General features: G+C 41.3%; 1 protein-coding gene across 1 annotated transcript; it reads left to right on the top strand.

The window, feature by feature from the left end:
- The first annotated feature begins 128 nt into the window (after nt 1-128).
- pcmtd1 (protein-L-isoaspartate (D-aspartate) O-methyltransferase domain containing 1) lies at nt 129-26,495 on the top strand. Its single transcript, XM_033650607.2, has 6 exons — nt 129-360; nt 13,758-14,221; nt 16,916-17,018; nt 18,678-18,849; nt 21,559-21,682; nt 22,041-26,495. The coding sequence occupies exons 2-6, from the start codon at nt 13,915-13,917 to the stop codon at nt 22,412-22,414; spliced, it is 1,080 nt and encodes a 359-aa protein (XP_033506498.1). The 5' UTR covers nt 129-360; nt 13,758-13,914; the 3' UTR covers nt 22,415-26,495.
- Nucleotides 26,496-26,696: the final 201 nt, after the last annotated feature.

Raw genomic sequence — 26,696 nt, 5'->3', positions numbered from 1 at the left:
GTAAAAACTATTTGACTAATTAGATAGATAGATAGATAGACAGATAGATAGATAGATAGACAGATAGATAGATAGATAGACAGATAGATGTGAGCAACAGTGCCTCCCTCTATCGACAGCAGCACTTTAAACCACGTGACCTGTGTTTACATCCTCTCCTCAGCTGTTTCTTTCTTCTTCACTTCGACACCACGGCTCGCCGTTACTACTTTACCTTTCCATCCCGACCAGCTGAGCACAGTTAGCACAGCTAGCCGGCAGTTAGCTTCTGACAGGAGGCTGCTAACGTCTCAGTGTCACTGACCGTCGCGTTGCACAGAGCATCCAGCAACAAGGACTGAGTTAATGCGACACGGCATTGTGAGTATCTTTATTTTCCTTTCAGCTAACTGCCGCCTGTGTGCGTGTGTGTGTGAGTGTGTGTGTAGCCGGTTTGCACGGTCGGCAGCAGCATTGTGTCCGCTTTATTAAACGTGACAGATCCAGACTGGCTGTTTGTGTGTTAGCTAGCAGGCAGGATAAAGATGTGAGCTTACCTAACCTGGCTTTGTCTCTGTTTTGATGATGGCGCACTCAGGCCCACACAAGCTAACGTTAGCCAGGTTCACTGGGAACTCACGCGGCGTTAACCCGACACTTGACGTCAACTTACACACTTAAACACAACAATATGTAACGTGTCAGTGTGAGCGACGTTTGCAATAATACACCCTTTGTTTTGCGTCTTGTCGTGTCGGTGTGTGCGCGGGTTGGAGGAGACTTTTCTGTCACAAACGTTTACCTCACCAGGCGGAAGAAGCTCCGAGAAATCAACGTTATGTTTGTTTGTTTTGGTGTTGTTGTTGTTGTTTTCCCGCAGCGGTTATTGCACACGCGCAGGGATGTGACAGCCTCTGTTTTTTCAACAAACCGGTTTAGCGAGTCGCTGCCGACAAAGATTGAGGTTAATCGCACTGCAGAGAGAGCTGGCCAGCAACTGCGTTTATGGTCGACAAGTGGGAACAAAAGCTGGATGCGCACACACACACACACACACTCACACTCTCTCACACACACACAGTGCAGTGTGTTCAGTGTGTGTCAGCTCGTGTCACGGATGCTGTTCGTGTCTCACAGATGTGCACGGGCAGGATTTTGAAGAAACAGCCGTGATTAATAACGCTTGACAACGTTTCATGAAAGCGCTGTTGTTGTTTTGCTCCATCGTCACACGCAGTGCGAAGAAAGTGTCCGGGCAGCTGATTGGCTGACGGGCTGCTGTCTGTGTGGCAACTGCAGCACGTGACCAGGTAGAGAGCTGATTGGCTTCATCAGGTGTCAGTTGTGGGGATATAGGAACATCTGTATGCGTGTATAAGGAATGAGCAGGAATTAAAATAACATCTGTGTGCTGTACTAAGCACAACTATAATTAAGTTTACTCTGAAAGTGTCTGACTGAAAAGTGGGTTAAACAATATGAGAAACACCCTGGAAAATGATCAACTACTACAGATTATACTACTAAGAGGGTGAGGGGTGCAACTACTGATCACTGTATCCATTAATCTGTATGACAATTGTGAAAAATGCTCATCTCAGTTTGCAAAATCCAATAGAAATACTTAAATTTTGTCCTATCAGCAGACTAAAACCTAAATATAATCAGTCACCTGTCACATAAGACAAAAACAGCAGCAACTGAAAAGCTGCCAATCCAGGTGTGCCGGGAGATTTTGTGATAACCACACATTATTATTATTATTATTGCAGTATTCACCTGGGTCATGAATTAATTTTTAATTGACTGTATCAGTATGTTGTGTGCACCCATTTCCTTATAAAGAGGCAAGAGGGATGATAACAAGTAACCTCCTGAGACCTGAAGTTTTGTAATGTGTCCTAGCTATTTGGGATCAGTAGGACCTGATAAGTGTGAATAAAAACCTCAACATTGCCGATGATAATTACGTCCCAATGTCCTCCAACAAGTACTTCCTTGTTGCTAGAATTGGTCAAACTTGTTGCCATATCAAACTATAAACATTATTAATCAAAAATTACAAGTTTCAATCATAAAATGTGATCAGGTTTTGAACCTTTGACTTGAGATGGCTGCCATCTTGTTTTTCCATTGATAGGTGTATTGTGCTCTTACTACCACTAGATGGCACAAAAATGTGTCGATGAACGAGGACAACAGGTGGAATTTAAATAGAAGTATAAGGGTCAAGTAAACCCAAAATGTGTTGCCCTCATATGAGGACACAGGGTCGGTCTCAGGAGGTTAAAAGGAATAAGCAGTGAGTGGGACAAACGGATTGATTTATTACAAGCACCAGCGAAGACGACCTACCACCGAAAGAAAAGAGGAAAAAGTAGAAAGTATCATGAAAGCTACCTGTCTTATTTTTTTCTTATTTTTACTGTCTTACGTCATGATCAGAGTGATGACACATGTTATAGAAGCTTGTGTGTGCAGATAGAAATTGAGGTGTGCCTTGAGATATTGGCTTACCCTGTGGTGTGCACAAAAAGTTTGGAAACCACTGATCTACATGATGGCAAATCCTAATGACTGGGCAAATCATTTTCTCAAGTAATGTGGCCACAGTGGCATCCTCAGATGTCTTGCTTTGTCCTATCATCATTTCAAAACCCACGTTTTAAGTCTGATGTCATGTGAAAAAGAAAAGCAGCATATATTTATATTTCAAAAGTAGAACCAATACATTTTTGGCATTTTGGTTTAAAGGGGCAATAAGCGGAAATTCATAATTTCTAGATTGAAGGAATTAAAAAAACACTATGTGAAGAACTAGAGGTGTAATTTCATCTGGAGTATAGCATGACCTCACACAACCTCTCTCTGTGTTGATCTCCAGCCCCTTGTTTACAAGCTGGTCCGGCTGCGCGTTCATGTACATTCATGTGAACCCCCCCCCCCCCACCCCCCACCCCCCCACCCGGAGCCCTTGGCCCTCCCTCTCTATAAAAGGCTACAGCCAGTGAGCAATGGCAGCGCGTATTGTTGAAGCTAAATGGCGGAGAGCAGAATGAAACATTCACCTGAAGACGACCAGGATCCGACATTACCTTTAAAGAAACAAGATGGCGAAGAAGTTGTCGTTTCCAAGGTGGAGAGCACTGCGAGAGCTAAAGGGGCTACAATTTGACTCGGAGCTAGCTCTTCTTCTCATGGACAGGTAGCCTAAGTAACAACATAAAGTCAAATAACATTAGGCACATGTCGCTACGTCTATGTTACAATAGTAGCATGGGTTAATGTCCGGAGCTTTAGTTATTAGCGGCTCGGTCCCAGCAATGGGTCAGGCGTTACGGTTGTGTTAGATGAGTAGCCCGGCAGCCTAGCTAACATTTGCAATTAGCATTGTAAAATGTGGCCAGGCTAAAACATCGCTCTCACTCATGGAGAAGAGTAGGAACGTTAGCGTTAGCTTCCGGTGTTAGCACTAGCTGGGATCCGGCGATGGCTCTAGCCGGGGTGTGACTCATGACACACTTTGTTTTGGTCTACAGGCAGTGCACAACAGCAAACCTAGCGGTGAAACAATTTCGCTTTTTGCCCCTTTAATAAATATGGGAGGATTAATTCAATTTAATTCAATATAACTTAATTTATCCCAAAGAAAATTGTGCCAGAGAATGCTTCACATTCACAACCAGTAACATTACAACCAGACAACCAGTGGGTTCCCTGGGTCAGGGTCTCTCACTGGGCCCAGTTTTAGAACAATATAGTATTAAATATCTGGCCAAACATACAAATATACAAGATAACAAGTGTTTTCAAGGAGCCAAAGCAAAACCAGCGTCTAATACAGTGACAATAAGCCTAAGATAAGCACAAGAGTTACTAAAAATGAGCTAAAATGGTGGAAAATAACTGACTGCGCTTGATAATTTGATACAATAATGTGCATGAATATTGTTGTCAGTGTCTTTCATTAATTGAAGTTAACAGAAATATTGGCAATCAATTTTCTTTCGATCTAATAATCAGTTACTCCCCTATAAGCTTCAGGTCTGGTTAAATGAAAGCCCCTGTGACACAAGAGATCCATGACAGGGCTGCATTGAAGTCTCTTTGCAAATTTACCCAGAACCAAACAGCGGTGGCCTCATGCTGCCCCAGTGTGTAATTTTAGACACACACTGGTGTTCTGTGTTATGGGTGTGACGTGTGACACAACCGTGTTGGCCTCCAGTGTGACATAACATACACGTCACACAGTGCTTCAGTGGCATGAGCTGGCCATAACAATCATTTACTGTTTCTGTTATGTGACTGTTAATCTTGTCCTCTGCCTGGAGGGTAAGAAGCTCCCCAATTTGCGTAAATTTTCATCTGCTGTTCTTCTTCTTTGAGTTAGCTGACAACTGTTGCTTTCTAAATCTCTTGTGGTGAGTCGGACACATAAGACATTGTCCAAATGCACACCTGTCCCATCCTACCAGCTGTCCCTTTTACACAGATGTCAATTAGGCGGAAGACCTTCACAGTGAAATTAGTATGCAGAATTTTTGTTCAGGTGTCGACTGAAAGCAGTGCACAAGAGTTAAGTTCATGGCCTCACTGTTATCATTCTCATCACACATCAGAAAAAAAAAAACGATGAATAAAATGTATGCAATGCAAGACACAAATGTTTGCAGGTTCATTTAGGTGCCACACATTTCAGGAAAGACACAACAATGTTTATGTTATGTCTTTCCCAAAGCTGTATGACCTTTTTTTCTGAATACACAGAGACAATAGGAATCAAAGTGACAGGGTTCAGAAGAGAATAAGTTAAACAACTAAAGTTCTGGTAAATTTTGAAAATCTAAGATGTTTCACACCCACCCACTCATGCAGTCGGTTCCTGTTGTTCGCCTGGTACAACAAACGCCTCTAATCTCACATCCTGTGTTGTCTGTGGCTAATTAATACAGAGTCCAGTGGTCAAAGTCACATAAATAAAGACGGAAGCAAATGCATTTTTCATTAGGCCTAATCGCACCATGACACTACCCTGCCCTTTTGAGGTACCTGGGGACTGAGTCAGAGCAGAAGCCATATTGTTACCTAAATGAAAGGATTTGTCCACTGCTGAGCATAAAAATCTTCAGAGGTTTTCATGGCAGTCTTTCTTATATTCTTGTCAGATGATGGTACGAAGGGAAGGGGTCATTATATTGAGCGACTCATTAGACTCTGAAATGAAAGTCTAGATCTGATAGTACCACTAGCATTGCCCAAAACTTTATGTCGGGAGAGGAAGACACACCACTGTAAGAGCAAAAATGTTTTTTTCTCAAGTAGAAACTGGTCTTAATATAGTGCATTATCAAGAAAATCCTGTCACACAGGACTGGATGGACAACTGACTTGAACCAGTTAGTCCAGGGGTTGGTGACCTTTACAATCAAGAGACATTTATAAAAACTAATAGTCTGTCTGGAGGCGCAGAACAGTTTTGAGCCTAACAATGAAGGTAACACAGCCTATTAAGTCTAAATTAGCCTATTTCGTACATAACAAGCCCAGATACACCAAACTGACATCAAAGGACAAGTGGTGACGAAGGCTATTTGTTGTGTTACCTCCTGTCACCTGTGTCTCTGCCAGAAAGTTGCACTTGAACACACCACAAAAACTACAACAAGATGGATTTAAGACACTAGTTAGCCGATTAGCAGATTAACAACACAACCTGGCATTAAAAGAACAAATGATATTTATTGTGCACTAGCGAACAACAACACAAACCATTACAAATTGTTTCTGCGAAAGAGCTCAGTCGCTAAAACCATAAACATTAGCGGGCTCTGCTGGCGATTCAAAGTGCTGAAACGGCTGAAAAAAAGCCAACAAGGGCCAACCCGTGCCAACATTATATATTTCCATGTATTTTTTTGTCCTGGCCAAAGGCAGCTGCCGTGAGGGGCTAAAGAGCCACATGCAACTCCGGAGCCGCAGGTTGCCTACCACTGATATCTACAGTACAGGCCAAAAGTTTGGACACACCTTCTCATTCAATGCGTTTTCTTTATTTTCATGACTATTTACATTGTAGATTCTCACTGAAGGCATCAAAACTATGAATGAACACATGTGGAGTTATGTACTTAACAAAAAAAGGTGAAATAACTGAAAACATGTTTTATATTCTAGTTTCTTCAAAATAGCCACCCTTTGCTCTGATTACTGCTTTGCACACTCTTGGCATTCTCTCCATGAGCTTCAAGAGGTAGTCACCTGAAATGGTTTCCACTTCACAGGTGTGCCTTATCAGGGTTAATTAGTGGAATTTCTTGCTTTATCAATGGGGTTGGGACCATCAGTTGTGTTGTGCAGAAGTCAGGTTAATACACAGCCGACAGCCCTATTGGACAACTGTTAAAATTCATATTATGGCAAGAACCAATCAGCTAACTAAAGAAAAACGAGTGGCCATCATTACTTTAAGAAATGAAGGTCAGTCAGTCCGGAAAATTGCAAAAACTTTAAATGTGTCCCCAAGTGGAGTCGCAAAAACCATCAAGCGCTACAACGAAACTGGCACACATGAGGACCGACCCAGGAAAGGAAGACCAAGAGTCACCTCTGCTTCTGAGGATAAGTTCATCCGAGTCACCAGCCTCAGAAATCGCAAGTTAACAGCAGCTCAGATCAGAGACCAGATGAATGCCACACAGAGTTCTAGCAGCAGACCCATCTCTAGAACAACTGTTAAGAGGAGACTGCGCCAATCAGGCCTTCATGGTCAAACAGCTGCGAGGAAACCACTGCTAAGGAGAGGCAACAAGCAGAAGAGATTTGTTTGGGCCAAGAAACACAAGGAATGGACATTAGACCAGTGGAAATCTGTGCTTTGGTCTGATGAGTCCAAATTTGAGATCTTTGGTTCCAACCGCCGTGTCTTTGTGAGACGCAGAAAAGGTGAACGGATGGATTCCACATGCCTGGTTCCCACTGTGAAGCATGGAGGAGGAGGTGTGATGGTGTGGGGGTGTTTTGCTGGTGATACTGTTGGGGATTTATTCAAAATTGAAGGCACACTGAACCAGCATGGCTACCACAGCATCCTGCAGCGACATGCCATCCCATCCGGTTTGCGTTTAGTTGGACGATCATTTATTTTTCAACAGGACAATGACCCCAAACACACCTCCAGGCTGTGTAAGGGCTATTTGACCAAGAAGGAGAGTGATGGAGTGCTGCGGCAGATGACCTGGCCTCCACAGTCACCGGACCTGAACCCAGTCGAGATGGTTTGGGGTGAGCTGGACCGCAGAGTGAAGGCAAAGGGGCCAACAAGTGCTAAACACCTCTGGGAACTCCTTCAAGACTGTTGGAAAACCATTTCAGGTGACTGCCTCTTGACGCTCATCGAGAGAATGCCAAGAGTGTGCAAAGCAGTAATCAGAGCAAAGGGTGGCTATTTTGAAGAAACTAGAATATAAAACATGTTTTCAGTTATTTCACCTTTTTTTGTTAAGTACATAACTCCACATGTGTTCATTCATAGTTTTGATGCCTTCAGTGAGAATCTACAATGTAAATAGTCATGAAAATAAAGAAAACGCATTGAATGAGAAGGTGTGTCCAAACTTTTGGCCTGTACTGTATATGAAAGGTACAATGGGGGACAGAGTTGTTTCGCATTAAAGGTGGCATCAGAGGTAGTAACAGTTAGGGGTGAGTTCCTGTAAAAAAACCTCTAAATGTTTAGAGTGGGTCATTTTTATAGTGTAAATGTGTACATGGGTTTCACCGCTGGGTGGTGCTATTGCATTATACCAGTAAAGCCCCAGTTATCTGAATACCAACCGAACAGGCCATTTAACCAACAGTTACAGGCCACCACTCCGAAATATCTCCATTCCGACGGTCCACCATCCCGAATTCCGTGTCCTCTCACTGCGGATGCTGTGATTTGATGGCCCAGTACTCATTGTAGCCCACAGGCGAACAACCCCCTTAACGACCGTGCCGTTTTAATAGAACAGAGCACGTAGGCTAATGACCTGTTGCCAAACCCGGTCTCACACCATTTTTTTGTCATATTCACACTCTATCACAGTTAGTCAACAATTAGTATCACCCCCCTCCCCCCTAAAAAAAAAAAAAAGTTTTTCGTGTACTAATTTTTCATAACCGTTTATGATCTCAAACATGTGTAAACATGTACATGGACTCACCCCTAGTAACAGTGCTGAAATGAGGTCTGTATAAACAGGACAGTCAGCATTACGGGATCATGGACGGCACGGGTGTGACAATTTAACAGCATATTATGTGTGCAACCCACAGCGGGAGATTTAGAAAGTAGCTGCTAGCAGTTAGCAGCTAACTCAAAGAAGAAGACGAACAGGGGGTGACAAAGTCTGCAAATTTGGGAAACAATGAGGTCCTGGAGCTCCTTATCCTCCAAGCAGAGGATGAGATCAGCCACCATATAACAGGGACCATAAATGATTGCTATTGGTATGTGATGTCATTGTTATTGTTTATAAAGCACTGCCAATGTGTATGTTATATGTCACATTAGAGGCCAATGCTGTTGTGTTATGTTACACTCGTCACATGTATTTTGCTTCTGCGATTACAAATGCAAAGGCGGCACAAAATAGGGATTTCGTAGCGGCCCTATAGCACGACCTCTGTGTAAAAATGGCAAGAGTAGATCAACGTGGCCCTTTAATAGAAGTGCAAATATGGTCTATGATCATGGGGGTCAAAAAAATTAAAGCATAATCGTGCTACAGTGACTATCTGCTCTTTAGAATATGGAAAGAGACATTATGTGTAAATGGTTTTCTGTGGTGGCGACACTAGAAGAAGGGTCAGTAGGTCATCGACATTCAAAGGATGTATCCTCTGAGGACCATGAACATATTCAGCAATCCTCCCCATCATACTCCACTGTTCAGATTTGTAGGTATATAATGAAAAATTGGACTTCAGTATAACAGTGGTGCTGGAAAAAAGGTCATTGGGTAACCTAAATCATTATGATTTATCTTCTGCGTGCCATGGATACCCACAGCAGATTTAAGGGGAATTGGGTCATTAGTTTCTGAGGTATTGTGTCATGAAATAAAGTGTTGAACAAATGAAAGATTTTCACTGCTGGTAGAACTAGATAAGGACTCAGCATGGCTAAAAATTAATACAAATTTCATAAAGGGTCATATTTATCACAGGAATATTATTTTGAAATACAACACCATGTACAGGTGTTCTTCATCTCACTTGGTGTGCATGGGAACACAACACAGTTCCTCCTTTTGTAGTTTGCACAGAGGAATATCCTGATGTAATATATGACTCCAATAACAGCGAATGAGCATTTGTAGGAAATTTACATTTGTAGAGTGTATTTGCACATATGTTGTATTAATAATACATGTGACACTGCAGAGAAAATTGTCACTTAATATAATCCATACAGCCTGATCTCATTAATTACATCTTCTAAAGTCATTTATCGAGTGTTTTATCCTTCAGTGTGAACTCAACATGCTCACTTTTTTGCTGCAGTGAATATGGGACAAAGCTTTCACTCACTGGCCTCAAGAAGTGTAATCTCACAGGCAGGATCTGCATATTCACAAGCAGTTAAGAACAAATGTGGAAACTGATAATATTTTTTTTATGTCTATTGTAGCTTTAACCACAAATTAAAAATGCTGTAATCTGTCGTTACGACCTAACAAATGGAAAAGATCTGTGACTGTAGATTTTTTATGTGATTATTTTCTCAGACCAAGAGTCATATCCTTCTGGCGTTTTGCCACAGAGGTGTGGACGTCCCTTCCTCTGCTGACAAAGCTGCAAAGGAGCTGATAAAATGTCTTTACACTGTAAATGCTTGTAACCATGAGGATTATCAGTTCACCTCACACTGCCTGCTGAGCAGCACTGTGTACATGCCGGTGTGCTGCCTCGACTGGCCCTTGGTTTTTAGTTACAGCACCAGGGTTGATCTTGTGTTGCCACAGGATCTGTTACGTGTTTCGTCATCCTGTGTGGCTCAGCGAGTGAGTCCTTAGCTGGGTCATAACAGCAAGTTATGACCTGACATGGCGTCAGTGCACTTTCTATACACACCAGGGGTCAAACCAGGACATCCACTGTGTGTTTACCAGTGGGTTCCTGTTTATAAAGAGGGTTTGTTTATCTGTACAGGAATAGCTTCACTATAGCAACAAATGTTATTACCTAGCTGGTCCTTTTTATTTGTCTTAAAGGAGTGGGTGAATGATGACCCTTGTTTCTAGACTCTGGATTATCATTGGTAAGACTGTACAGCAGTGCCCAAAAGCAATTTGCTTGTAGAATACCTTGCCTGACCCATTTTCCTGGATTTTCTTTCAACTGCAGGCAACTCAAAGGACTGACAGAGAGGGTGGAGGGGGAAAAATGGGACAGAAAAAAATACACTGCCATACAATCAGTGATGGTGAGCGAATCAATGATTCTTTTCGCCTGCAAGAAAGAGCCAATGGAAAATTACCTTACCAGGCCTCCCACTACAAAGTCACCTCTGAATTTAATCTTTATTAGCTGAGTCAGATGTGGAGATGCTGAGGAGGCAGAGAGGGAATTCAAGACTTGTCTCCCTCGGCTGAATCTCCAGCTATACCCTCTCACTGTGTTCCACTGTGGGGTATTTTTGTCATCAAAGCATTTATAAAATGCTTAAAAACAAGCATGTGGTAGGACTTTCCTTTTTATTGCTGCGATGTGGCTCGATGTGAGCCAGTAGCTCAGTGCTCGCAATGTAAGTGACTTTCACATCAGCAGAGATTAGTTTTAATTGACCCAGAGAAGTGAAGCAGTGAATTCTTGGCATTCAACTAATCAGTTTAACTAACAGCATTATGTACAGCATACAGCACAATACACTGTGCATGTAGGACATAACATGACAAATAGGGCCTTTTCACAACACATGTCATGTATATGCAGGAAAATCACAGATGTACCAAACTGCATTAATGATGGCTTAGTTCCATAAAGCCATGCTAGTGAGCCAGCATGTATTATACCAGGGATCTTGAACCTAAATTAAACGGAGCCATCTTTAAGGTTATTAATTAAACTTGGGCTATCAAAATGTCTGTTGGGAAAAGGGCCTGTATACTCAGGCTGTGCACTGGGAAGAATCTGGCAATACAATACGCAATGTTAGGGAAACTACTTTTAAATCAGTAGCTTACCAAACTACAAGCTACTTCACAATGAAAAGTAATTAAACTACATTGTAGCTACTCTCAAAAAAGTATAGCTTGTTAAAGTAAAAGTATTTTCAAAAAGTTGCTCCACTGCACCCAAACTACATCACGGCAAATGATCACAATCTGATTCTGCAATCTCAACGTGTTACACAGAGATACAACTGAACTGACACTGAGTAAATGGTAGGTGTGTTTGATTTAGGGACTAGGGCAGCCAGTCCTCACAGTCCAAGGACATGTTTTAAGGAGAGGGTAGGGAGCAATTTAAGGGGCTGATTCAGAAAATTTGCTTTACCTCTGGGGCAATTCGTAGTATTCGATTGCAGACATCTTGGTTGCAAACCAGAAGTGATTTTAGTCAAGTAGCAGTTTATTAAATGTCATTAAATTACAATTGTGGCCAATGAGCCGTAGCATTGCACCATATTACATGGCAAGAAATATCATGAGAATACTATGAATATGTAGTTTGTAGTTAACTACATGAACTACATGACATAAATCCAACTACTGCAAATTGTAGTGAAACTAGAAGTTGAACTACATGTAGTTAACTTCTCCCCAACACTGACGATAGATATCACGGTACAGGGGTTGCAATTCAATACGCTGCTCCAAGCAAGGTGAAATATTGCAATGTTTTTTAATCTAATTTTAGGAAAACTGTCATAGTGGGTATGGGCCGCATCTATTTTTTCACACCTTAATACCCTCCTGACATTTTACCGGGGTATACAGTATATGATGGTATTAGTGTGCAGCACTACTCCAACCCCACCCCTCCAACCGGCAACTTTCCGCAAGCACTCTTAGCCTTTTTTGGTCTAATAAATACACAATACAAACTCGCAAAATGACAAGAAAGTTAATACTCTGATACCCATTTTCCTTGTTAAATGGATATATACAACCGTTTACTGTCTGAGTTCAAGTTTCTCTCTTTCACTGAATTAAGACTACCTTAATCGCCTTGATAAACATGTACAAAAACACAACAGAACTCACCAAAACCATATTGGTTTGTCTTGTTAGTCATGTAGTTAGTTAGTCCAATATCCCAACAATCACCAGTTCTGGTTTGATTGAAATGAACCCTTAAAGGGATAGTGCACCCAAAAATGAAAATTCAGCCATTATCTACTCACCCATATGCCGAGGGAGGCTCAGGTGAAGTTTTAGAGTCCTCACAACGCTTGCAGAGATCCAAGGGGAGAGGAGGTAGCAACACAACTCCACCTAATGCAGGCTGACGGCACCCCAGATTCAAACGTCCAAAAACACATAATTGAAACCACAAAATATCTCCATACTGCTCGTCCGTAGTGATCCAAGTGTCCTGAAGCCCCGACATAAAAAGTTGTTTGGAAAAACGTCATTTGAACTCTGTTTTTAGCCTCATTGTAGCCTGTAGCTCTGACTGCCTCTCTGTGCACCACGCTCACTTCACCTGAGCCTCCCTCGGCATATGGATGAGTAGATAATGGCTGAATTTTCATTTTTGGGTGCACTATCCCTTTAATTCACTGTATTAGATGTGTGAATATGCTGTTTTCTCCTGAGATCTCTCTCTGCTGCTAGCTAGCCGGGTGTTTACAGTCCTGTAATGTAATCCCCAACACTCACAGTCTCCACGTGTCTTAGCTCAGCTGCCTGTTCCACCAGTAGAGACTGACCTCTGGTGGTGTGTGATGTGCACTGCATACAGTACATCCAATACAACATCTCTGCATGAGTTGAACAGACAGAGGAGCGTCTGTATTTTTGACGGTATTGAAAATCATACTGTTGGGTGTGCAGGTATAACAGTGGGGTCTTCATTTGTATTCATCACAGTCCCTTTACCACACTTGTGACATGCTGTTATGTGTGAGTGGAAAAGTCAAATGGCTTAAGATAGATTACAACACTGTTATCTATCACAAAATGAACCACTGCCACAAATTTTTGCTTGTAAACTATTAAAAATCAATAGTGTTTTTGAGAATCGATACAGTATCATAAAACATAATATTGTGATACTTAAGTGTATTGATATTTTCTTACACCCCTACTGTATACTTTGAATAAAAGTAAACAGCTGATACAAGGGAAGTGTTTGTTTGGGGGTTTATCTCTGTTTAGTGGAGGCATTGTGATATCTAAAATCTTGAGGCCACAAGTTACATTATCAAATCAAAATGCCTTAATGTTGTATTATTGGATTGTTTTCAAATATGACATTTTGGTGAATATAATGTTTGTAATATATTCAGATAGACCCGGCTATAATGTTTCATTAAGTCTTTTATGAAACTGTTTTCATTCGGAAGGGAATTAATTTGGAGAAACACTGCTGTGTAATTCTTCATTCTGTTTCTGTCACAGCTGTTAATTTTTTCATCAAAAGATAATCCCAGTTGTGTGAGAAAATGAATAAATCTTAACTTATATCAGAGAGTCTTCAATCTGCACTTTACTTGCAGATTAAAACAGATGCTGTATTCCCCGAGCAGACATGTTGCCATAACGTGTTAATGTAATTTCTCTCAGGTCACTTGCTGCCTGGACATGACCGTAGTCTGAACTGACGCTTGAGGAGTCACTGCAGCAGCATCCTTCAGGTCAGCCATTCATCTCCATGCCACTGTGAGGAGGAATCACTCATCCTGAGCACGAGTTTGGCCCTTGTGTTTCTCTACTTTTCACCATGGGGGGAGCCGTGAGCGCTGGGGAGGACAATGACGACCTCATTGATAATCTGAAAGAGGCCCAGTATATTCGCACAGAAAAAGTTGAACAGGCTTTTCGGGCCATAGACCGCGGTGACTACTATCTGGACGGCTACCGGGACAGTGCCTACAAAGACTTGGCGTGGAAGCATGGCAACATACACCTGTCTGCACCGTGTATATACTCCGAGGTGATGGAGGCCCTCAAACTGCAGCCTGGACTTTCTTTCCTCAATCTGGGCAGTGGGACTGGCTACCTGAGCACAATGGTTGGCCTTATCATCGGTAAGCATAGTGTACCCAGCTGTGTTTTTCATGTGTGGGAAGTGCTCAGATGTTCTTTAAAATCTAGGTTAAACAAATTTACAGCCTAAGTACACCGTGTGCCAACAAATCAGCATCAGAGACTACGTCTACATGCACAAGATATTTTAGTTTTTGCCTTTATTCCAAACAAAAAACCCAAACATTTCCTACTAAGCTGTTTACATGGCAAATTGAAACAAATATTCCACTGTTATTCCTCTTTACATGCAGCTGTGTGTACTCTGATTAACATGTCCTAACATGTTTAGCATTTTATGAAAAGGAAAAGTGGAAAGGCTGGAGCTGCCTCCACCAGTGGCGGACTTGTTTGACCTTGCTAACACAGCCTCCCTCTTTAATTCCTCCCACCACCCTCTTGAAAAGGTCAGAGTTGCGATATTTGTGCATATCAAAAACCTGTTGATATCCAATCTTTCATAATGTTTGAATGACCAGAAATGCCTCTCTAGCCCAGCCTTGCAAACTGTTGGCGAGTTGGTTTGTGTACAATGCATCCATGACAACGCACAGAGTTGGCCTGCAACAGGGTGTGTCCCAAACTGTGGTTAAAACCCCAACTGAGATGCATATTCAGAATATGCTGTATCATTGTCCAAAGAATGCTGGTGAAACCCAAATGATATCGGCATATCCAACATGTCTTAACTGGAAAATGCCACATTCAGAATATGGGGTTTGATGTTTACATGACCCGTATCAAGTTCAGAAATATTGTCATATTTGGAATATTAGTAGAACTCGTCCATACCCATTGGTAGCTTTGTCACCTTCTACCTATGCCAATCCTCAGTGCCTATGTGTAGTTTCACATAGATTGACCACGTCAGTAGCTGTGTTTCCATCCCAAAGTTATTGGAATCATTGGGAAATGCGCATTAAAAGAAATAAAAATCCTGAGTGTTTCCATTAAATGTACTACGAACTCGCGCACGTTTTCTGCAGAACTGGAAACAAAACAAGTTGTTGTTCTTCTTCTATGTTTTCTGGTGGTTGGCAACCAGCTTGTAAATACATTACCGCCTTCCTGACCCGGAGTGTGGATATCACCATTGAGAGAGGTGCGCTACGTCAGAATTAATTCGAACATAACTGTTTCCATCCCCCGTTTTGCGAATCAACATTTTTTCGAATCAACCAAAACCCGGCTAAAGCAAGCGTATTTTAGTTTGTGTGAATCAGGGGATTTTAATTCGAATTTTGGTGTTTGCATCATAATTTTCCGATGTGATACTTCTAGATGCGCATCTAAACAGGCTGATGGAAACATGGCTAGTGAGTAGAAAAACGTGGGACAGACAGAATGACTGACTGACAGAATGATACACTGACAGTTTCCGTGATTATGTACAGCATACCATACCATGACTTAGTCATACCAAAAATTTGAAAAAAGGAAAACATTGGTCCACAGGGGGAGCCACAGCGATCGGTCACATTTTAGCCATTTTTAAGCATTTTGAAGCATTTTTCTGTTGTTATAGCGCCACCCAGTTGCCAATTACAGTTAAATTTCTCCAGTCACCTTGAGGCGTCCTGTTCTACGTATCTACCAAGTTTAGTCAAAATCCATATGGCGGTTAGGCCTAGATAAGAAATGAGCTCTCTAGCGCCCCCATTTTGTTTGATGGGGTCAATAATGGAGGGGTCCCCTCAGATTATGTGTGGTCATATGCCTACAAAGTTGCGTGGTGATGGGTGAAACCCTTGAGATGTTATACACCTTTATGTGATGAGCCACGCCCTCCGCAATATTCATTGCCTTATAGAAGCTCAGTTTTAGTAAGTTTTCCAACTTTTGCCAAGAGAGAACTTTAGATATTGGTCCCTAGATTATGTTCACCCAGTTTCATGCAGATCGCTCCAACTTCCTAGGAAGAGATCCGTTTGAAGTGTTTTTCAAAAAAATTCAAAATGGCGGAAAATCTATATAAGCGGAAGTTATGGGTTCTTGAGGCAAATTTGTTCCTCATGAGGAGAGGCATCTCTGTGCAAAGTTTCATGTCTCTACGACATACGGGGCATGAGATATGCCCATTCAAAGTTTGCAATTTCAATCGGTTGCTATAGCGCCCCCCTTTGGCCAACTGATGTAATATTGCTTCATTCACATCCTCCCATGACCCTCTACCACTGTGCCAAATTTCACATGGATTGACCAAGTCAGTGAAGAGAAAAATGTGGAACAGACACACAGACAGAGTTTTCGTCATTATATAGTAAGATATTAGTGTGCATGTAAACGTAGTCAGTGACAATAGCATTGCAAGGATTATTTTTCATAATTGTTTTATCTGCAGATTATTTTCCTGATTTACAGAATAATTATTTCGTCTGTAAAAAGGTGGAAGCTGCCCATCACAGTTTGCTTAAGCTCGAGGGACAATCTACAAATTGCCTGTCTTGTTAATGTCCAAAACTCATAAAAATTTAGTTCGTTATTATTTAAAACAAACAGACTCGGTACATTTGGCAGATTTGCCAGAAAAAAAGACTCAAATAACTATTCAATTGTCAACATAGGTGCAAATTAACTTCTTGTGTCAATGAAAGCATTAAACAGTTGAGCTCAACATGACATCCCAGTAGGAAGCAGGTAATGCTATGATTGTTCTTCAATGAAAATATTGTTCCTGTTGTGTCTTTTTTAACCAGGGCCATTTGGTGTGAACCATGGAGTTGAGCTCCATAAGGACGTGGTTGAATATGCCAGAGAGAAACTGGATGATTTCATAAAGAATAGTGACAGCTTTGATAAGTAAGTACATGCTTTAAAGGAATGTTTCATTTTGGCAAATACGCTGATTTGCTGTCTTGCAGAGAGCAGTGTTTCCCACAGAGTTAAAATGTGTGTGTGTGTGTGTGTGTGTGTGTGTGTGTGTGTGTGTCGGTAGCTGATGACAGGTGGTCGCTAAGTTTCTTATGGTTCCTTTTTTGTTTAATTGCCTGTTTGTCTTTGTGTATCAATCTGTGTCCCTTTTAAGTTCTGAGGTTTTTGCAGGTCAATGAACACAGCACAGGTGGAACTGTCCTCATGACTTCTTTGTTCCCTCTGCAGCAGTTTGTGGTGTTCGATATATGATCAGTCAGTGTGATCAGAGCTGATCAGATTTATTGATGAGAGGAGCAGTTTGTGAGTGAATGCAAACTTTAGACCCGGTGCACTGAAGGTTAAGTTTCACTTCACTGCGCCTGTCATTCTGCTGCTCCATCTTTGCTCTGCGCTCCGCAAGTATGATGCAATAAATAACCGAACAGTATAAAGCCCTGTTTCCACCAAACACTTTCAATATGGTACCTTTGGAACCAAAAGTAACCTTTCAGACATGGTACCTAGACCCTAGCGTTTCCACCGCAAACAGTTACATGTGGGCGGGGTTGTTGTCACTCACTGCTCCGTCTATTTCCTCATCAGCGGTGACACCGAGGGAAGTCTGCACCTTGTTTATTGTCCACAGAACGAGGCTGCACGCTGAGATTTTCAGAACAAAATACAACAGGCTGCAGTGAGAGTCTCTCTCCATGGGATATTTAAAGATATTGGGTTTGTGCATTTAGTCCTTCTAAGACAAGCTCAGGGGTTCAAAACCAGACACAACTCAGCCCTGAGCAGAGTGACCGTCCTCTATTGACCAATCAGACTGCAGTGTTCACAGCTCCACCTTTTAGTGCCAGATCTGTGTGCTAGGTACCCCAACAGAGGGGGGACCAAACATGGAGACGGTACAGAACGGTTACATTGGTACCATCCACAACTTTTCACAGTGGATACGGAAAAAAGGCCGTTCTGAACTGCTCGGTGGAAACGGGGCTTAATGAACAGTCCAGCTCCAACATGGCGGCCGATCTTTTAACTGTGGCGGCCGCCACAAACAGCTGAATGTGTCAGAAGTCCTGGAGAGTTAGATGAGAAGATCGTCAGAAATCCCAAATCTGTCTGTAAATTATAAGTCAGCAGCTAGTTGAACTGGTTGGCATAAAGAGTGGAAACAGGGAAGCAGCTAGCCTGGCTCTATCTGAAGGTAACCAAATCTGTCTACCAGCACCTTGAAAACTCACTAATGTTATATCTTGTTTATTTTGTTTAAAATAACAATTAATTAACAAAAGATATAAGGTCTTAAATAGCGAGCCTTATTAGATTATTAGCATATTCCTTTTTTTTTTTTTTTTTTAAACAAAAACTGTATGTGTTCACACTACAGGCAGTTTTACCTGCTGGTTTTGCTGTTGTGGACCATAAGACTTTGTCTTGCAAATTAAATACATTTAAACCTCTCTAATTATACTCATCTCATCTGCATAATTCAGTCACAGCTCACAAATGTGAGGATGAGCGTGAAAGAAAGAAAAAAAAAACCTGTTCTCCAGTGTTGCTTAATGCATTTTTTCCACTATACTTGTTATTCTTTCACAGGTTTGAGATCTGTGAGCCTGTCTTTGTGGTGGGGAATTGCCTTGAAATCTCAACCGACAGTCACCAATACGATCGCATCTATTGCGGTGCCGGAGTGCAGAAAGACCATGAAAATTACATGAAAGTACTGCTCAAAATTGGAGGCATTCTAGTGATGCCAATAGAGGATCAGGTAAGTGCTGCGAGACTTCACAGTGATACAGAATCAACACATCGTGGTTGCTATTCAAAATGCTAACAAACGAGGGAAAACACGGTAAAATGGCTTTGACCTACAAGAGTGGTTATGCAACTTTCACATGCATTATTGAGCCACAACTGTCCCTGGATTTGAGCACACACGGGGCTGTATAAATAAATGTTTTATTTAAAATGGTGGGTGTGTGAGTGTGGACAGACTGTGGGGCATGTAAGCTGGCATTTTGAATATTCTGGGGAAGTGGTGGAGAAAATAGTTGGCAAGAACTTTTTCCAGTGAGAACCTGACAGATTCATGGTCAAGGATTTGGGGAAATTTAAGCAATTCAAAGGGAAATGGAGCTGAAGTGCAGCAAAGCTTGACTAAGATTCAATAGTGTGACCTGAGATTTAGATATCTGGATTATGTTGTCAGTTATTTAAGGCCTCAGTGTATTCTGGAGTTCAGAGAGTGCAATATACTTAAAAGAAATCAGTCAAATGGTATGCTGTTTTTAAAGAAGGTAGAAGGCTTTAGTGAAAATGAAAACAGCCTGCACACACTTATGAATCATGACGGAGAAAATAATTACACATAATTTTGATCAGAAAACTTTGTAAGATCTAAACAGCATGAAAGCCCTGCAAGCCAAATCCACTTATGCATGTCCACGCTAATGCTAATAATTTCAGCTTTTTTTTTGTCATCTTTGTTGTGGCCTTTCATCAGTCCCAAGCCACAGCTCTCTACCACCAAAAAAGAAGAGCTCTGTAAAATTACTCTCCAGAGTACACAAACATGAAACATGTTGTATGAGGAGAACAGAGCTTTCTAAACATGCTGACGTACCGTATGATTGAGTATCTTCAAAGACATGGCTGGGAACTAATGTGAAGAAGTAACACTCATCTTGTTTGTCATATATAGTTGGAATCATAGAGGTAGATAAAGTAGAAAGAGCATTGAACTGTTTGCTGTGGTCATTTGAGTAGTACAGAACAAACTGGTGATAGTTGTTCGTTGCTATGGTGACAACGCACGTCAGTAGGGCCGTCAAGTGTCGCAGTCAACAGTTTGAGAACTATGTTTGGCCAACGCTTACACCTATCCAGTCCAAGTTTCTTGATTTCCCCCGACTAACTTTAACCTCAGCTTAACTGCCTTGTTAACTCACTTCATGTAAAGTCGACAGAAACAAAATAAAACTCACTGAAACAGTCTAATTTAGTCTTGTTATTCATCTAGTTCGTTAAACAGTCTGTGTGTCGTCCGCATAGCAATGGAAAGACACGTTGTGGCGGCGGATGATCTGACCGAGCGGAAGCATATAAATAGAAAATAAAATTGGACCTAAAATTGAACCTTGCGGTACACCACAGGTAATCTGAGTTTTCGAGGATGTGTTATTACCTATGGTGACCGCAAAAGTTCTATCTAAAAGGTAGGAATAACATAAAAAGGATCTTAATGTGTATCCTCAGGAATGCATTTATGACCCTTAATCAAGATACAATTTTAACGTGCCCAGTTTAAATAGAAAAAAAATGTATACGTCTATATTAAGGCTTTATCGAAAGAAAAAAGAGCAGTATCGTGTTAAATGAAGTACATTAAACATGACTATGATCGGATAAACCGTACATTTGCCTTCAAGGCATCTTCAGTATCTGCTGATATTAATGGACCTGTTGTGTGCCACTTGAATGCTCCCCCGAAACCACTACACCTCCCCCTAAGACACACGCTCCCTTTATTACTATGCATGATGAGTCCATAGCATCATGTGCTTTAATTGTGTTTTGATAACCGTCATGCTGTGGACTGGTAATTACTTGTTATGGCCTGAGCCACCAGATATTTGTCGATTCCTCAGGACCACATCTCACATTTTCTCTCTCATGTTGATGATGCGTTTGATAGGGGTGGGTGATGTGATGATGTACTGTGTAGTATGACTTAAACAGTTAGTTGGATCATTAATTAGTCAATTGGCAGAATTAATTGGCCACTCTTAAAAATTGAAGAATCGTTTCGGTCATTTTTCCAAGCAAAAATGACAAACATTTAAGGCTCTGGCTTCTCAAATGTCAGTGCTTTTCATAGTCTTACATTATAATAAACTTAATAACTAACTGTGTGTGACAAAACAGGACATTTTAAGACGTCACCTTGGACTTTTGGAAAGGTCGTTGCCTTTGAAAAGCAATTTCACTGTCTTGTTGATGCTCAGACTTAACTCAAAGCCTGTTAACATTGTTCCTTAGGCCCATTGGCAGTAATTTGCTCACGTACAAAGCAGGTGTGGAAAGAGTTTCATGCACCAGTTTGATACAACAGCATGTATGCAAATGTAAGAGTGCTCATGTCTCCTCCAGGGGTACGATTTATCTTTACATTGTGAACTGAACAGGTGGATTTTGGAGTAACATCATTAGAGGTGTGAATGTTTAATAAGCAAACACTTTTATTTATACAGAGATAATTGCAACAGTGTATCTGTAGAGAATCAAACAGACACGTCCCCAAAAGAATCATCTCTACTCAGGTGGCAAATTCCCAAAAATGCACAGTAAGCAATAATAAATATATATATATTGTGGAGAAACTGTTCTGGTTTAGGCCCCGAGTTCTTGCTCCCGAGTGTCACACAGTATTTCACATTTTATTTTAAGTGTTGAGTTCAGGTTTTGTCTCTTTATGCAGCTGACCCAGATAACCAGGACTGGCCAGTGCACATGGGAGAGCAAAAACATCTTGGCGGTGTCCTTTGCCCCCTTGGTCCAGCAGAGCAGAGCTGATGGAGAGAAGCATGACGCTGTCCAGCTGCGTAAGTTCTCCAACCTCAGCAAAACAAAAACAAAGACAAAAAAAACTTTGTGTTTTATTATGCCTAACTGGTCTTGAAGTGTAAAGCAGGCAATATTTCAAAGTCAGACAGTACATTCAAAGTGATGTGACGAGACGATTCCTGCAGCAGTATTCGCTTTGACATTAGAAGCTCGCCCTGCAGCTGCTCCATAGAGCCAGTTGTTCCCTTTTCCTTGAAATACTGAGACACAGTTCTCTCTCTGACAGCTTCACTTGTTTATGCTGCCCTAGTTGAAGGACTGGTGCAGTCATATGGACTATTCTTATTGTTGTGGTGCATTGCCCTGAAGGACTGTGTCATCTCTATTTGTCCTCAGCCCCAGTGACTGTCCGCAGCCTTCAGGACCTGTCTCGGATCTACATCCGCCGCACTCTGAGAAACCTGGCCAACGAGGACAGCCAGGGGAAGGGGATGGTGCAAAGAGTTCCCCAGAAGCGCAAACGCAGGCGCTGCCGACGGCGACGCATCAACACCTACGTTTTTGTAGGCAACCAGCTGATCCCCCAAATGGTGGAGAGTGAGGAGGAGGAGCACGCTGAGGAGGAACACAAGGAAGTGGAGGAGGAGGAGGAAAGAGACATTGGCGACATTGAAATCATCAAGCAAGTGAACATGTTGAGAGACCAAATAATGGCGTTACCACTGCCTGAGTCACTTAAGACATACTTGCTGTATTACAGAGAGAAATGACTGATTAACTCGATATCCACTCTTACTGGGTGCAGCGCCTGCTGAGATGCTTTTCTTCACCCTTTTCAGTACAAATGTAGCATTATTTCCATTAAATCTTGATGGCAAAACTGTAATAGAACGAGACGTCATAGATAATATTGGATAATAATGTTATGATTGTCACAAGTTAGTTTTTGTTGACATTTTCTTTTGATTTGTATATCAAAAAAAAAAAAGATGTAAAAAGTATACTAAATGGACATAGTTTCAGAAGCCCGTTTTGAGATTCAGATTTTATCACAATGTCAGGATTTCTGCAGAAATGTGCAGATATAAAAAATTGTATAAAAAAACAAAGTTCTTATTATATTTGTTAAAATATGATCATGCTAAGATGAAGACTTTTATTGCAGCCTTTTTAGAAGCTTTAACTTACAATCAGCGTCTGATGATTTAATGGTCACCAGAAAAGGAGTTAAAGACACCTAAGGGTAAATAAGGCCACATCCTCCCATTCTGAGTCAAAGGTATACTCTGCAGGAAGTGTTGTTACTGGTTGTAATAGGGATGTCAATGGTTAACCATTATTTGGTTAAGAATATTTTTGACCGGTTACGTATGTTGGTCTATAGGTTAATTTTGCTCACCATTCAGGTTGGGTGGGAGCTAGCTAGTAGCGCCAATCATTTGGCAGTTAGCGCTAGTAATGCTGTCTCCACCTGACAGTGTTGCTGTGGAAACATTTTGCCTAACATGGATGTATAAGGTACAGTGTTGAACACGGTACATTCCTATGAGAGTTGTTCAGTGGTGCATGAGGCCAAAATGGTTCAACTGCTACATATGTTATTGCCCTGATGATCCGCGGCCGAGTGCGACCAAGGCACAAGACTTTCAAAGTGATATCGGACAGAGTGAATCAAATCCTGAAAGTGAAATTTTGCCGTGGTTGTGATGCTAAAAGAAAAAGTATCGACTGTATACAGGTGTCTCTTTTACCTTGTAAGTCAGTGGGAACAAGTCTTTATGGTCCGCAGGGCATCATGTGACAAACCCCAAATATTGCAGTACCACTGTTAGGCCACTATGAAAATTGGCCTCAAAGTCTGGCGCACTTCCTGGGGGCTTGGTGCCGACCTTCCAGTGTCCCCCCAGGTCGCTCCAGTCTCCCTTCAGGTCACCATTTAGCATTGTTAGCAGTGCTAGCAGTGTCAGCATGACTAGTGTTGATAGCATAGTTAACAATGCTAAAGGCGCTCAAAATGAAGCTGCTTACTCACCGGGGTGATCTTGGGGAGCACTTAAGGGTGGCTACCATGTTTCTTTAGCAACACATCTCACCTTTGGAATAGCATATTAGCATTAGTCGCTATATGAGTGGCGCTGCTAGCCAGCTCTGTTAGCTAACCAGTGGAGAACGGAGGGCGGGCAGTGGCAGTTTCCGCATGTTAGCACAGCTAGCCGGCTGTCTGTCAGCAAAGCCAACAGAAAATAAAATAAAAGGCCAAACTTTTATAACACAAAACAAAAAAATTTCACCATCTGTACATGAAAAGCACTTCAACATGCAGCTCTAAATGGAGCACAATGGAGCACCGGACTCGAAAAAAGGCCTCTGGTTTTTCCCATATTTAGGGCTGTTGAACGCAAACGTACCAAAACTGACATCTGTAGTTTGTAAATAACATTCAAGCTTGGCCACTCCTCCATACACAGTTTGTGCGTACACTGCAGGCTACTGTAGGAACATTATTTGTTGTAATGATACTTTAGCATGCTAACTAAGCTAACTGCACCACCTACCTGTCCAACAGAAAACAGGCCAACTCTACATTGCCTTTCATCCCCATCCCCTCCTCAAGTGCTCATCAGTTTAAGTTAAAGTTAAGGCTAACCACAGATTTACTTTCACTTCAGAACGAGCTTTGTGTACTTGCCGTTTCCCCTCTTTATATTTGCGTCTTTTTCCCCCCGCGGTACTGTGTCCACGATCTTCTTAGCTTCCTCTCGGATGCATGCTGCTACTATCTGGTCGCCACCTTTTTATAAAGTCCCGACCTCACTTGTGCGCTGTGCTGAGGAACGCCTTGAAAACAGCAAAATAGAAAGAAAATACAGGCAGACGGCAGAGTCTCTGCAGATTAATACACCGCTACACACTTGTAGTAGGTCACGAGTGATGATTGAGAGGAATAAGACTATATACATTGTTTCATAGGAAAATCCTGCATAGTATACCTTCTTAAAGAGTAAGACATTCTTGCATAATCATGAATTGGGCACTTATGTCATTACTCTTGTTGATATTTTGTTTCCGGTCTACGTGTTTTGTACCTTCTTATTACGAGAGATCATTCAGAGATATGATTCATTTTTCTACAGGGCACCTTTTAATGTAACTTTTTCTACAGAGTGTTTACATACTTGTTTCCTCACTTTGCATACGAGTAGCCGACATCCTACTTGATATGATAAGGTGTTGTAGGCCCTCTCCTCTCCATGATTTCCCTTCCATTGTTGATGCGAATAGTATATTGATTAATCATATCAGAGGTTTGGGATAGCGATCAAACCGTTGACGGGCGTTCACTGGTGGGTCACATTTTCAGCTTTGCTTTAGAGGGAACTGGTAAAGGGGAGATGTTTGTCAATAATGCATGAATATACTGTATATGTGTTGGGTGTTTCCTGACTTTACTTCACATCTTATGGTCACTGGAGGTGATGTCCCAGGTGATCAAGTGCGGAAATGTTTTGACTAAAGGAGAGAAGAGTTTAAATTTTAATCAATTAGATGGCCTTGAGACAAATCTCAAATTCTGTATAGTACTGCTTTTTTTATCAACAGCAATGCAAATCAGAATCACTGAGGATTTTGAAACCTTTTGTATCCTGGACTTTAGACGTGTCCAACAAAGCACCTTAAGTCGCAGTCCTCGTGAAAAAAAAAAGAATATAATTTGTACAGTGGACTGGATTTGTTGTAATGTAAATCCTGTTTAATCAAAGTACAATTTGCTTGCAGAACTTCCCTGATAGTGATGGCTTTTAAGTGCCAACATACCCCATCACATTAGGACTTCTGTGAGCTTCCTGGCACAGCAGATTTACCCAAACGATGGTATATTTCTACAAAAAAACATTCCAAGGTGAAAAAAAAAAAAAAAGAAAAACAGCACATCACTGATAGATGTCACTTTTTCTTCATGCTTTACAGTCACACAGACTTTGAAGATTTCGTTCATCTTACTTTGAATGCGTCATTTAGTATTCCAAAAGCTGAGTTGAATGTTGTTGATATTAATTCTATTCAATATAAAAGTGATATATATGTATTATCATATGATTCTGCATACAGTTTAATTTGCATTTGGTTTGTTGTAGCGCCCTCTTGCTGTACTGTATCTTGACACTGGGAACTCTGTAGATCAAAACTCCACTGCTGTCTGTTAAATAGATAAGATATATTAGTGCTATAGGTCTTCATTTTGTTCTGGTGTAATGAAAAATATTTTGTTTGAAAACGGGAGTGATTATTCTATTAGTAGTTTTTGTGTGTGAAGAGGTAACATTTACTTTATGTAAGGTTTTTTGTTTTATTTTATTTTTTTTTTTACATTCATCGGAAAGCTTTGCAAGTAAGCAATAATGGAATAATAATTTCTCAGCTCATAATTATCAATAACAACATAGTCCCATTTGATTTGCGTAGTATCCATTAAAATTCTCATGAGCGATCACAGGCATGCAAAAGTTTATATACCATTATCTAAAATGTAATTGCTAATTAGAGAGCACATTAAATATTGAAAGCAGGGGACCTACAACCTCGACTCTCAGGTCACGCCTTGCACCAAAGTTAATGGGACTGCTGTGATTACGTTTAATGTGGACGAGATTCGACTACAAAAATGGCACCCGGTAAAGACCAAGTCATAACCAATTCTGTGCTTTTATATTAAGTTAATTTGTTAAAAGCCAAAACAGTTCTGTTACTGTTTATCAGGCCTAGGATGATTTCTCATAGTGTGTGCTGTTCATCTTGAAAATGTGTTGTTTCTCCGTAAATGTTTGGCACAAAATAAAGGTCACAATCACATTATGCCTCCTCTAATCATTGTAAATGTTTTGTGTGTGTGTGAGAATGTGTGTGTGTGTGTCTTGTTTTGTCAGATGGTTTTGTTCCCCGACGTGCGACATGGTCAAGGAGTCAAATGAGTCGTTATTGCGAGCAGATAGGAAGCACAAACAGCAGTTAAAGTGCCAGTCTGGCATTCTTGGCAAGCGTGCAATGACCTTT

Source organism: Epinephelus lanceolatus, chromosome 12 (genome assembly GCF_041903045.1).
Source record: "Epinephelus lanceolatus isolate andai-2023 chromosome 12, ASM4190304v1, whole genome shotgun sequence".
Taxonomy (NCBI): Eukaryota; Metazoa; Chordata; class Actinopteri; order Perciformes; family Serranidae; genus Epinephelus; species Epinephelus lanceolatus.
Note: the sequence above shows the minus strand (reverse complement) of the source record. Positions and strands in the feature narration are given on the sequence as shown.

Bases quoted from the DNA above. Each gene is read 5' to 3' on its own strand.
- pcmtd1 (XM_033650607.2), top strand. From the start codon at position 13,915: ATGGGGGGAGCCGTGAGCGCTGGGGAGGACAATGACGACCTCATTGAT. The intron at 14,222-16,915 runs GTAAGCATAGTG...TTTTTTAACCAG, and splicing joins AATGGTTGGCCTTATCATCG to GGCCATTTGGTGTGAACCAT. The intron at 17,019-18,677 runs GTAAGTACATGC...ATTCTTTCACAG, and splicing joins AATAGTGACAGCTTTGATAA to GTTTGAGATCTGTGAGCCTG.